This window comes from Pogona vitticeps, chromosome 4 (assembly GCF_051106095.1).
Source record: "Pogona vitticeps strain Pit_001003342236 chromosome 4, PviZW2.1, whole genome shotgun sequence".
NCBI lineage: Eukaryota > Metazoa > Chordata > Lepidosauria > Squamata > Agamidae > Pogona > Pogona vitticeps.
The window spans coordinates 133,150,775-133,164,304 of record NC_135786.1 but is presented as its reverse complement, the minus strand read 5'-3'; the positions used below and the strand labels follow the sequence as shown (position 1 = coordinate 133,164,304).

At 40.5% G+C, this 13,530-nt stretch overlaps 2 protein-coding genes across 4 annotated transcripts in view; both read right to left on the bottom strand.

Annotated features, from left to right (window-relative positions):
• Window positions 1-286: 286 nt before the first annotated feature.
• SCP2D1 (SCP2 sterol binding domain containing 1) lies at window positions 287-739 on the bottom strand. Its single transcript, XM_020790537.2, has one exon. The coding sequence runs from the start codon at window positions 737-739 to the stop codon at window positions 287-289; it is 453 nt and encodes a 150-aa protein (XP_020646196.2).
• Window positions 740-4,650: 3,911 nt separating this feature from the next.
• DTD1 (D-aminoacyl-tRNA deacylase 1) overlaps window positions 4,651-13,530 on the bottom strand; it is a 31,632-nt gene continuing 22,752 nt past the window's right edge. The window contains exons 6-7 of one of the 3 annotated variants that reach the window (XR_012086675.2): window positions 8,880-8,984; window positions 4,651-6,028 (exon numbers count right to left, since the gene is read on the bottom strand). The gene's annotated coding sequence lies outside the window, so the exon portion shown is untranslated. Of the gene's footprint in view, window positions 6,029-7,865; window positions 7,929-8,879; window positions 8,985-13,530 lie in introns of all 3 variants that reach the window. The other 2 variants (XR_013544718.1, XM_020790534.3) reach the window with 2 other exon arrangements.

Sequence of the window (13,530 nt, the reverse complement as noted above, 5' to 3'; positions counted from 1 at the left end):
TAGGTTGTAAATTGGAGTACATCCTGCCTACCCATATATATATTTCAGGTGTGCCACATATTCCATACTGCTAACATGGTGACAAAGTAAATTTGTTACGTAAGACATAGTAAACATGATTGATTAGTAACTATTAATCAGCCTGAGACAGTATGTTCACAGTAGTTTTGAAGCAAATCCAAATCCAAATAAATAATGTTTCCCATTAAAATATCCTGTATTTCAATTTCAACATCTTGGCTAAAGAGAATAAGTGAACCGATCAACTTTCCTGCCGATGAGTAACTCAGAGCTTCATGTACTCTTTGAGAAGCATCTCCAGTTTATGACTGAGAAGAATATTGCCCTTCACCTTCACCTTGCCAACCAGAAAAGCTTTCTGTGGTTTTATCTTGCCCAGAGCAAGCTCCATGAAGTCATGATCAGAGAGAATGAACATGGTGTTGGCAGGCTTGCGGGAAGCTCCTCGATAGACCTCACCAGAGCCAGTCTTCAGGTCTAGAGTCCATTGTGCCACTATCTTCCCTCCATTCATGATGTCCCACTGAAAAACAGCATTCACCTTGTTTACAAGTTGATTACCAGCCTCACTGATGCGGCGACCCATTTCTTCAAATATCAGGTCACTTTGCAGTCCATTGCCATTTGCTGAAGAATTTTCAGGATTTTCAGTCACAGCGGTTTCATCAGATGTACTGATCTTTGTCTGAAGGCAAGCTTTCTTTTTTTCTTTCCACATCTTCATTTGTATATTTGTGGTCAATTACTGGAGAGTCTTTGGACAGCAGAGGATGATTATGCCTTCCAGACTTCACTGTGGATGCAACAACTACATGTATTACAATACAGCCCTGTATATTTGGCTTAGTGCTTTGGTTTCACAGTTACCATCAACATCAGTAAAATGAAGTGGGGATCATTGTTGAAAGTGGCCACATTATGAAATCAAATGTGGCAGCCAATCAGCATCAAGAGTTAATTTGCATGCTGTAATCTCATTGGTGAATATTACCCTAGTGTGGTGTTTAAGATTTAAAAATTACAGGTCATGATTTTATACTTACTTAAAGCTGCCTTGTTAATCCCCAGAGAAACATAGTGCCTCCATAGATCAATCCCCATAAATTATGTCCAGAAGTAATCTAGAATTATAAAGATCTAAGTTCCCAGGTGTCTGAAAACTTTATCCACGGATTGCCTCTAAATGGGCCGTTACATCATTGCGACGTTATTTTTTATTAAGTGTCAAGTCGCACTTATGGTGACCCCATGAATGAGCGACCTCCAAACTGTCCTGTCCTCAAAAGCCCTGCTCAGCACTTGCAGACTCAAGCCTGTCACTTCCATTAGGGAATCCATCGCATATCTGCCATGTGCTGCAGCCTATTTTCCTATTGTAACATTGACACAGTGAAAAAAAGTCTCTCCAGCATAGGTCTGAATCCTGCAAGTGATTTACAAAATTTACCGAAGTCCATAACTCAATATGGTGAATTATAACTAACTATTGAGCCACCTCTTGACTTACCAGACATGTACTTCTTGAGTAACTGGCCTTGCGCCTCATAATGGAACCAACATCTTGTTATATAATCAGTATTTAATCAGATAGCAGCAATTCACCATGGTGAGTTACACAATTTAACTTAAGCATGAGTAAATCAACAGGATCCTGGCCAATGTATATCAGACAATACTTAACAAAGGCGTGGGCGGTTAGGCAGGAGGGTTCCATTTGCAATAAGGATTGAGTCCTAGATGTTAAAATACATTAAAATTGTGCCTCCATGAAAACTTGGGATCATGTTGGCCCTTAAAGCCATTGGACAATGACATAAGCTGTTCTTGTAGGTCGAGTTCTCTAATCAAGGTCTGGAATGTGCTACCATCTCTTAATCATAAACTGAAACTGTTGGCAATAATGGAAATAACATGTTTGCAAACCAAACAGTCTACTTAAGAGTGCTGTTTCAAAAGAAGCCTGCAATCCAATGTGCAAAAACCAGAATTCTGGAAAACCTGCTTCATGACTCAACTGTTTTTATGAATTGTAGTCAGTACTTTATATTACTTGCAGACAACAACAATAAAAAATGGAATGGCATCCAAGATTTAGAGTGTTTTCCGTGTTTCAAGTACTCACAGACTTGGGGTAGCTTTGTTGATAGAGGGGAGCAACAAGGGGAGCAGCCATATTAGTATTTGGCCACTAAAATCAACATCCAAAGTTGACATGTACTCCAGGTTTTAAAAAGGAGACTTGTCCTAGGAACTGAGATCAGTCTATTTCAGCTTCATAGGATCAATTCTATCCTGTTTCTACATTAATGTAAAACCCTGGCCAGAATTATATTGGTTAGCTATGCTGGTTCTTATATTAATTTATTTTATTTATTTAAAGTATTTTACCCCACTTTTCTCCTTAAAAGGACCCAAAATGGCTTAAACAAAAAGTGCAGTGGTGAATTGCCACTAGTTAACTAGTTGCTGCTTATATCTCATTGCCAGTCAAGTGAGTTGGAGCAGGATGACAGATACAAGCTGCAACTAGTAAACTGGTAGCAATCACTGCAGAAATGTATAACACTGCACTTAAACTGTTATAAATAACCAAAAGATTCTAGGCATGAAATGTTTTTCATCTGCACAATACACAATCTTTAACATATTTTCTTACATAAGGAAGGCATTTCTAGACTCCCCCTCCCCCCGGAAAACATGCTTTTCTAAATGTATCCTATAAAAGAAACAGATAAAATTTGGTATTGTCTTTGAATTGAAAAGTGCACCGCACCGAAAATTTCCAAAACTGTGAAAATTAACAATTGTAACCCAATTTCCCTATTAGTCCACAAAAGCACAGAACAGGTTAGTCCGAGACAGATTCTGTAAAGACTGAATTCATCAAACATCTAGGAATAGGACCTTTTTCAGAGAAGAATGCATATATAGGAGCAAAAGAGTTGCAAAATGAAAAGCTCATCATAGGTGCAGGGAGAAGCTGGTGTCCTCGACAATGAATCTAGGATACTAAGATTTTCCTTGAGGAGTAAAACTACAGAAGGCCGTAATCTGTCAGCTTTGGGCAATTCCACACACTACCCTAGAAATGTAATTTGCCATAAGCTCAGTAGTGAGCTTCAGTCAATCCTGACTCCTTTATTAGTGCAGCTACATATCATACATATTCTTCCAAATATTTATCATATTCTATGTTTATGAATTAGATTCTCAGTGTGGTGTAAAATGGATAGAGTGATGGAAGAGGACGCTGGAGAACAGGGTTCGAATCCCCATTTAGCCATGGAAACTCCCTGGGGGAGTGGAACTGGTAAAACTACTCCTTAAATATCTCACCCTGAAATACCTATTATTTATTTATTTTATTTATTTAAAGTATTTTTACCTTAAATAAATAAAATAAGCCAGTTCCAGCTTGACAGCGGAGCACACACGTTTATAGATTACACTCAAACAAATATATGTGACATATAAAATGTAAGAGGTATGCCAGAGCAGGAAGCATATTCACAGTATATTTGCAAGGAAACAAGGGTTTCAAAATGTTATTTATTCACCTGCAACCTAATTTGAAAGATCAAGAGAAATTAACAATGCATGCATAAGTGGATTGTAATCTAGAAAAGTTCACACAAAAATAAATTTCTTAACTTGAAAGGTGAGACAATACTTTTATTTTTACAAAATTCCATGAAGCCAGTCCTTCATACCACATGTCTGATTAGCCACTTAGCACATCTTCTAATCTGATTAACTAACTTTTCTAGCCTGCAAGGCAACATGGGACACAATCTCTAGTCTAAAAAAATGACAGACTTTCCCTTTCAGCAATACCTAATTGTGCATTTGGCAAAATCCGTAACATACAGCCCATAACAGCCCACATGTTCCAAACTTCAGACACCTGACTAGAGAGATCTGAAATTTCCTGACCTTCCAACCCAACAGCAGCTTTCTGCAATCTGCTGCCTCTGTGCTGTCTTGACAGTCTGCCTGGCAAGACCAGATGGTGTGTGCTGGCTCCAAAGAAATGTCACCAGACAGTCAACAGTCAGAGGAATGTCTATTACTTACTCTGAAAGTCAAGCACATCACACCAAGAATGGGCAACTTTGGGATTCCAGATGTACTTGGACTATTATCTACTTCTGCCATACTGCCTAAGGCTGACGGGAGTTGCAGCCAAGAAAATTTGGAAGGCTACAGCTGTTCACCCATTTACACATAAACACTGCTGTCCAATAGCCCTTTCCAGAGACAAAAAGTTGTTTGGAGAAGCAGTGATTGGGAGCAGGGAAGTGGCAATGGGAAGAAAATGTTTGACCTCTTCCCAGCTTCAATCCCTCCCTGTTCCACAGGGTTTCAAATGTGAAAAATAAAATTAAAAGAAAAACCTTGGGTAGGACAGGGCACCAAGCTACACATCTTTGCACACCGTGTGCAATTCGGCCATAAGTGACAAGAACAATGTAAAAGATTGAATATGCCTCCTGAAAGAAAGCTGGCCAAGAAGTTCCTTTGGAAACTTCTTAGAAAAATGTGATTCTGACATTCTTGTGCAGGAACTCTCCTGGTAGGTAAAGTCCACCCACGTTTTCTGAAAGAACAAGATACAATCAACACAAGAAGGAGAATTCAGGTGGCATACTTTATTAACGAAGTTAGTTCCTTTCTGAAAAAGTTTAAAAGACACGTATAAACACACACTATTCACAGGATAAGTAAATGAAAGATCATTCTCATTTAAATTCAATTATTTCCCACAAACTGGATAGTCACACACACACACACACACACACACACATACACACACACACTGAGCACATTTTGTATAGTGTAATGAAAAAAGACACTAGATGATACATTGATGGGATTAAAATATAAGCTTGCTCTTTAGAATTGAAGTGAAAATGTAGGGAAAAATTGATTTTATCAAAAAGGATCAAATGATCCATTACAATACAACCTGCATAGAAAAACCATCTTTCTCATTCAGCAGTGTCAGTCCCCCTTTTTATGTAATGCAGCAGCAGTATTACCAAGGTCACCCAGGAAGCCTTGTGCCAAAGGGGAGAATCCTATGGTGCAGCTCACCACTGATTATTTCTGGGGGGAGCTGGGTGGCAGCTGCAACAGGGGCCCTGACTTCTCATATTTCTTGGGGATATGAAAATAAGTGATACTGCAGTAGCTTCCATACTGCCAACAAAATGTCAGAAGGGAGACTGTGAAATCAGACAAAGGAGTGATTCTTATGTAATGGTTGTGGCATTGTTGTTCCCTGTTGCACCAGTAACATGTATGTTTAGAAACTGGGACTCCATAAATTTTGGCTGGGACAATGCATGGCTGCCAGGATATGGGCAGTCATCCAATGGGGAACAGGGCAGGTCTCACATCTAACATCATGTTGAGCTTTGGAGGCACTCCAAGTGCTTCCAAAGCACAGCAGGAGACTACAAGCAATCACCTGTTTCAGTTCAGGCAATACATCACAGATTAACCTCAACCTTCCTCTTAAGGACTGAAATTACAAGCTGGGGGTTCAGCCTTGTAATTGCACTGTGCTTCCAAACAGCTGCGAGCACCTCTCTCACACTTCTCTAGCCAGCCTCTACAATTATCAATAGATTCATCATGATGATTGTGGAAAGAAGAGGGAGACATATACCAAGAAAAGAACATTTGCAGACCCCAAAGGCCAGGGCAGATGATGTGATTATTTTTCAGATATATCGGACCCAACCAACCAGTGACAGCCACACTTCAACAAGAAGATAACAAATGACTCAAAGAGAAAATAAATAAATAATCTACCACCTCCATTTTAAGCATATTAGCAGTGGAAACAGATAGCATTCCTTTGGTTGTTTTTGAATACAGCATGATGCAGATTCTTCTTACTTCTCTGTTCCAAGTTTTTTTCTTTCTCATTTTTTTCAGTCTAGAAATTGAGTGTCATCTGCCAATGAACGCAGAAGGTCACCAGTAGCATCTTATGGAGGTTCTGTCAAAACAGTAGATTTATTTATTTACTAACTTACTTATATTTCTATTCCCACTTTTCTCCCAATTAACTTATTTAAAAAACAAAACAAATGAAACCACAATAAATTATGACATTAAAAAGACAATTACACAATGGTATGAAAACTATTGAGAGTCCCCTGGACTGCAAGGAGAACAAACTTGAGTGTCCACTGGACTGCCAGGAGAACAAACCTATCAATTCTAAAGGAAATCAACCCTGAGTGCTCACTGGAAGGACAGATCCTGAAGCTGAGGCTCCAATAATTTGGCCATCTCATGAGAACAGAAGACTCCCTGGAAAAGACCCTGATGTTGGGAAAGTGTGAAGGCAAGAGGAGAAGGGGACAACAGAGGATGAGACGGTTGGACAGTGTCATTGAAGCAGCCAACATGAATTTGACTCAACTCCAGTAGGCAGTGGAAGACAGGAGGGCCTGGCATGCTCTGGTCTATGGGGTCACGAAGAGTCGGACATGACTTAATGACAAAACAACAGCAATGTGGTTATTATGGTGCACTTGTGGTCATAAAAATAGAGAATATACTGAAGATCATTTGAATTTATAGGAATGATAGTTGACCAAAAAATGGCCAATAAAGGATCCAAAAAATAAACCCGAGGGGCCCAACAGAGACACGAAAAGCAAATGATCAGTCTGTTGGGACGGAAAGAGCCAGCTGAGAGTAGTTACAGAAATCTAAGGTATAGAAGTAGTCTCATAGGAGGGTTATCAAGACGAATGGTATGAAAGGCAGCAGAGATTATGGTGGATATCAAAAACTTTGGATTCTGCAAAGGGAAAATCAGCAAGGGAAGAAGGTAAGACTGGTTGAAAGGATACTGTCACTTTGCCACCAGACTGTGAAGGTACCTTGTAGGCACCCACATTCACTATGTCCAGACACATCTCTACAGCCCTTTGTATAGTTTGTCGGAGCTTTGTAAGTAAGTAACCCTTTACGAAGGAAACACACTTCACAAGTAAGTACAGATAAGCATGTCCATATCGCAACCCTTCTGGCCAAGTGTCATTCAAAACAGAACCCCTCCATCACCAGCAGGATCTGCTATGTCCAGTCAGTGTAAGGTCATACACACATCTCCAAGAGCCACTTGTGTACTGATCATAACTTCTTCCCAGTGGTTCTCCCCTCATGTTTTTCCCATGTGTAGCAGATGCGGTCTGCTGTGGCCAACCACCACCTTCCGAGCTGCTACTGAGTGAACTGTATGGGTGTATCTGGGGGGCTCCTAGGGCTTCTCTCTCCACACATAGCTGGGGCAGGAACACTGATCATCTCTTGCCCCTACAGTGGACATCCCCAACTATGTTTCCCAGTCTGGCACCAATGTTAAGAGCCTAGCAGCCTTTCCTTGCCTCCTCCTCCTCCTTGTCTTTCCAAGATCAGTTCAAACTTTTCACATCCTTTGCTCCCCATCCTCACCGGCTCCTTTTCTCTTTGCCTGGCTACTAGGCACTGGGAAGGCAGCTTGGCAAGCTTGTCTGGCTCCTGACCACCACCGCTTGTGGCCATGAGGGAGGCATGTTTTGCTGCTCTTTCTCTCAGGGCCCTCAGAGGAACCTCAAAGCCCTAGTGCTGAAGGGACACCCCCCTCCCGCCACACTTCTCCAGGCTGGCAGCAGGGATAGGCTAGCTGCAGCAGCAACGGTCTGATTAACAGACTTCTGTTGAGTCTATGAATTTGTGACCTCCAAAATGTCTTATGGGTAGCAGCCCTGCTCAGGTTTTACAAACAAAAGATGATGGTTTTATTTATTTTCTCACTTCATCTCATGGGACTTTTCACCTACTGTCTTTTCCAATGAATCTTGCCTTCTTCATGATACAACCAAACTACATTTTGATCACTTGGTCTGTCAGGAAAAAAAAGAAAGAAAGAATGGGATTTGGAATGTGGATTTTTAATTGAGTAAGCAAGAGGCCAGTGAGGGTTAAGTTCATGACAGGACAGTGAAGGAAGAATAACAGCAGTGGCAATAGTTATCAACAGTTGTCAAGAATAGGGCCTGTCAAAATTTAGAAGAGAACAGAAGAGGGTGGCCATCCTGCTAAGAAACTGGAGAAAAGAAAAAAGGATTAAGGAATGGGAGATGGGTGTGGGAAGGAGATGGAAGGCCTGCACCAGACAATTTGAACTTCAGGTACCATGTACATAATTCATTCATTAGGCATCCTTCAGTCTCGAAAGACTATGGTCTGTAACAGAAGCTTGTCAAATGCAAAAAAACTGAGTGGGAGCTCTACACTGTATAGTCTGCCACTGAGATGTTATTTTTTTCCCACCCACAAAATAAGTGCTGCAACTTTTTTCTGCTTGACATTCTTTTTTCCAGTACACAGCTTAAAAATTGGGCCCACGCTCACTCCCAGCTTATAAAAATGAGCCAGTAGAAACAGTTTTTGTTGGCTACATTTTCATATCTCAGCTCTGTGGCTGCTCGATTCCTGCTCTGGAAAAAAAAAAAAAACACACATGAGCACAAACCTGGATGCAGATTCTCCAAGCGGCTCCCATCGTAGCTTGAACTTTCCCTTTTTGGGGAAGGTTGATGCCTGGGGAGTAGCTGCTCCACTGCAGGCACACCTGGATTCTATCAGCTTTCTGGACCCCTGCCGATCTGGCCTCCAGCCTGGGCATGGCACGAAAAACTGTGCCGGTGGACGCGGCTGACCACCTCCACCTAAAGGAAAACTGGGGTAACTGCAACCTAAAGCATGCTGTTAACAACTGACTAGTCTTCAGGATCGTATTATACTCCTTGTTTCTAGTCCAGAGATCTCGCATGGCAATAATATCTGCTCACCATTTTCACCCTCTGCCAAGAGTCTTAACTCATTACTATGTTGTTCTTGTGGTCATCTATGGCCCGGGGTAATTCACCCATCATTGTAGCTGCTCACAAAACCTCCTACAAAGAAAATGTAATTAACAACTGTAAATAGCCAGTCTCCTTAGTAACATGTTATTTCCACCATCTATGCCAGAGGTTCTTATACTCTGTACAGTATAAGCTTCAATGGAATAGATCTGTGTATCAAAGAGGCTATCAACCCACTGTTAAATGCCCACTGACTTTCTTACCAATCAACCACAATCTCTGTATTTTGATGCAATGTATAAATATATGGCAAGTTATCTCTCTCTCTTATGTCTGAGGAAGTGGATTTTATCCATGAAAGCTCACATTAAAATATAACCATTTTTAAGGTGCCACTACATTTCTGTCTTTTTATTTGTTCTTTCATTTTTATTTATTAGTGCTTGCACACACCAACACAGGTACCTTTTCTATAAAAACTTTCAGATGAAGTCCTCTTCCACCTCCTTTCTAATTTGAGTACCCTGCTTTGTTTGAGCGTGACATAAGCCTATCACTCCAGTGTCAATTAGAGCAGTGGTCCCTAACCTTGGGCCTCCAGATGTTCTTGTACTTCAACTCCCAGAAATTCTGGGCAGCAGAGGTGGTGGTGAAGACTTCTGGGAGTTGTAGTCCAAGAACATCTGGAGGCCCAAGGTTGGGGACCACTGAATTAGAGAATGGCCAAAGGAGGACATTTATAAATCTGGCTTCTGACACAAGCTTTTGGCTGCAGACCTCTTTCCCATGTGCCTGGCTCACACGAGAGAGACTCATGCTCTACCTTTTTCCCCAAGTCAGCCCTGCTTCCATTTTCAAGAAAGTGAAAAACTGACACAGAAAGGAGCAACAGCATAGGCTATATGGAGATACTGCAGAATTTCAGACACTACTTTTCTGATGAAGGGAAAAAAAGCTGTCAGAACTAGCCCCCAAGGTATGAATTGGTTCTGATGTGTTCTAAATTGTGGCTTGCCAAAAATTCCGTCACCCATCTTTTGTATTTTTCTTAATTCTATTATCAATATGGGACTGAGCGTGCTTTTTAAAAAAAGCCTCTCCACTGTCAAGAAACTGATGAAAGGAATTTAATCTTGGCTTTTTCCATTAGTGCCTCTGCTTTATTAAACCCCTCTGTTCAGTACTTCAGACAACTGACAGCACTCCATTAACTCTCCACAAAGCAAATCTGAGTAAGGCAAAGTCAAGCAAGTAGCAACTCAATGCTTCACTTTTAATTAATTCCTATTTAACACTGCTCCTTGAGATTTATGGTCATATCAGACAATTACTGATAGTGAAGGAACAGAACTGTGCCTTTTAGCCCTGCCCACTAGAAGCACCTTCCTCCCAGCACATATACAAGTCTAAGCATCACAGTGGAATAACATTCATTTCAATGTTGGACAACCTATGCCCCCCTTTATTGCCTCCCTCCTTACCAATGGCTAGGAGTGTTGTAAATTGCAGTTGAACAATATATGGAGGGTCACAATTTCCCCAATCCAATCTGGGGGGGGGGGGGAATCCAAAGTACACAAGGTTGAATTTCACAATCGATTTCCACATTTTATCCTAGATATTTATTGTGCACTATGGATCTATGGCAGGAGAGGAAGCTGAACACGTTCTATATGCATTGCCTCCAACGCATTTTTGGTGTCACCTGGCAGGACAAAGTTCCAAATAGAGTAGTCCTAGAATTAGTTGGAATTTTTAGCATATATACATTACTGAAACAGCTACGTCTACATTGGCTTGGGCATGTCATGAGAATGGCTGATGGGTGGATTCCAAAGGATCTCCTATATGGAGAATTAGTGCAGGGAAATCGCTCCAGAGGGAGACCACAGCTGCGATACAAGGACATCTGCAAGTGTGATCTGAAGGCCTTAGGAATGGACCTCAACAGATGGGGCGTTCAGCCTGGAGGCAGGCAATGCATCACGGCCTCTCCCAATTTGAAGAGACACTTGTCCAACAGGCCGAGGCAAAGAGGCAGTCACGAAACCAGCAAAATCAGGGAGCTGGACAGGGGACAAATGGATTTGTCTTCAGTGTGGAAGGGATTGTCAGTCTCAAATTGGCCTCCTCAGCCACACTAGACGCTGTTCCAAGTCCTCCATACAGAGCACATTACCATAGTCTTTCGAGGCTGAAGGATGCCTAATGTAATGTAATGGATCTATGTCCACTCTTCTTTTTTCTTATATAGGTTTCTAAAGAAGACCCAGCATCAATAATGCTTACATGCTGGATTGAAACACAGAAGACTCAGAGTCTAGCTCCACTGAATTATGAAACTCAATGGTTGACCACAGGGCTAATCATTCTCTCTCACCTTGATTTACTTTACAGGGTTGCTTTTATGAGATTAAACAGGGATGAGAAAAGCTTTGTACATAATTGCCCTAAGAGTAAATAAATATAATAAACAAATGCTAATAATAAATATTCAGAGGAGACACCCAGATGTGTACACACTCAGTAAGAACAGGGCTGATGATACAGCTAGTAGGTACAATCCTCATAGCTGTCCAAACTGACCCCAAATTGCCACATATTAGTACAAGTTTATGTAAAAAGATTATTTCAGTATTAGATGTATTCTCAGAATACAAGGTACCTGGAGGATACCAGAAAAGGGCTACTGCTTTATTGTGCCACTGTAGACTTCTTGAAAGCCTTTAGTTGGCCACAGTTGCAAACAAAGTGCTGAGGTACATGGATCCTTGATCTAACCTAGAAGGACTCCTCTGCATTAGCAAAAGGGAAAGTAAAGTATTAAGACTTTGGCTTTATTCCAACAACTAATGCCACTTAAAGTAGACCTAGTGAATGGTAAGCTGACCATTATGTAAATCCCACTGATTCAGTAGGTTTGCTCCATTTAAGACTAACAACAAAAGCCAATTAAAAACTTGGTTGTTTAAACAGGCCTACCCCCCAGTCAATTAAGTCATTTTCCTTTTCTCTTTATCTTTTTTTTCTTTCTTTCTTTTTTTTGTATACCACGATCTTGGACACCTTTTGTTTAGAACTAATTAGTATAAATGCATTTTATATGTTTTTAACTTGTTTTAACTGATGTAAGCCGCCCTGAGTAGACGTTGTCTAGAGGGGCGGGGTAAAAATTGAATAAATAAATAAATAAATAAATATGGACCTTTCACAGCTGTGGAAAAACAAGTAAAAATGCTTGATGTACATCCAGGGGGTGAGCTGTATCCAAACAACCATGAACTAAGGGAGTAAAGCCATTAGAGAATGCCTGTACTAGAGGATGGGAATGTGCAGTGCTGTAATAGGTGACTTCTACAGCAGTTTTTGTACACATCTGGCAGATGAATAAATATCGGTGCTCGGCCACAATGCATAAAACTTAATCAACAGACAACTTCCACACACAGATAGGAAAGTTTGGGTTCATCTTACCAATATTCTGGTGGTGACTTGTTAACTGTACATTACAGTTGTGAACCATGTAAATTATACCAAGACAGGTAGGATTTCACTTCAATTGCATTTTACAAAATCAGAATTCATGGGAGAAACAGTTAACAATTAGAATACTTGTAAAGACAAAAATGCCTCTGAAAACTGAAGAACAGTTGTTCAAGGCAAACTGCTCAAATAATCTGAGAAAGCTAACCTCTATTTTGATAAAGAACTGGACAGAACAAGCATTTAAGGTGAAAAGAGTAATCTGAATAGTCTAGGAATAGACTACTGCAGAAAATAGTTATCAAACATTTTAAAAATAAAATTACTGTTGTTTCATTTAAAATAAAGCTGATATTTCCAACCATTTTGCAGAGTAGTCTCTTTTTTATATTTATAGCAAAGGTGATTTTGGTTTGTGTAAGATTTTGCTACTTTTGCTTCCTTACAACCTTTTTGACCCTTAATGCATTCTTGATTTCAGACGACTGCTACACAAATTTATTTTCAGTTGTAACACAGACACAATTTAGCTATTATTCTACTAGAATATGACGAATAAGGCTTATGGGTATTAGAAAAGCCCATATGGAGAAAAATGATCTATGTAGCCTGTACTCAACTGGTAGGTTACACACACCCTATCTAACATGCAGCAGTCATGAGAAGCCCATTCTCCCTAGTCTAATGGTTTGTTCCTCAAGAAAGGCATAAATAATATTACAGTAATTTGGTTATCAACATAAAAAAACTAAGATCATGGCCACTGGCCACATCACCTCCTGGAAAATAGAAGGGGAAAATATGGAGGCAGTGACAGATTTTACCTTATTGGGCTCCATGATCACTGCAGATGGTGACAACAGCCATGAAATTAAAAGATGCCTGCTTCTTGGGAGGAAAGTGATGACAATCCTCGACAGCATCTTAATAAGCAGAGACATCACCTTGCTGACAAAGGTCCGCATAGTCAAAGCTATGGTTTTTCCAGTAGTGATGTATGGAAGTAAGAGCTGGACCATAAAGGAGGCTGACCACCGAATAACTGATGCCTTTGAATTGTGGTACTGGAGGAGACTTTTGAGAGTCTCCTGGACTGCAAGGAGAACAAACCTATCAATTCCAAAGGAAATCAACCCTGAATGCTCACTGGAAG

Bases quoted from the DNA above. Each gene is read 5' to 3' on its own strand.
- SCP2D1 (XM_020790537.2), bottom strand. From the start codon at position 739: ATGTGGAAAGAAAAAAAGAAAGCTTGCCTTCAGACAAAGATCAGTACA.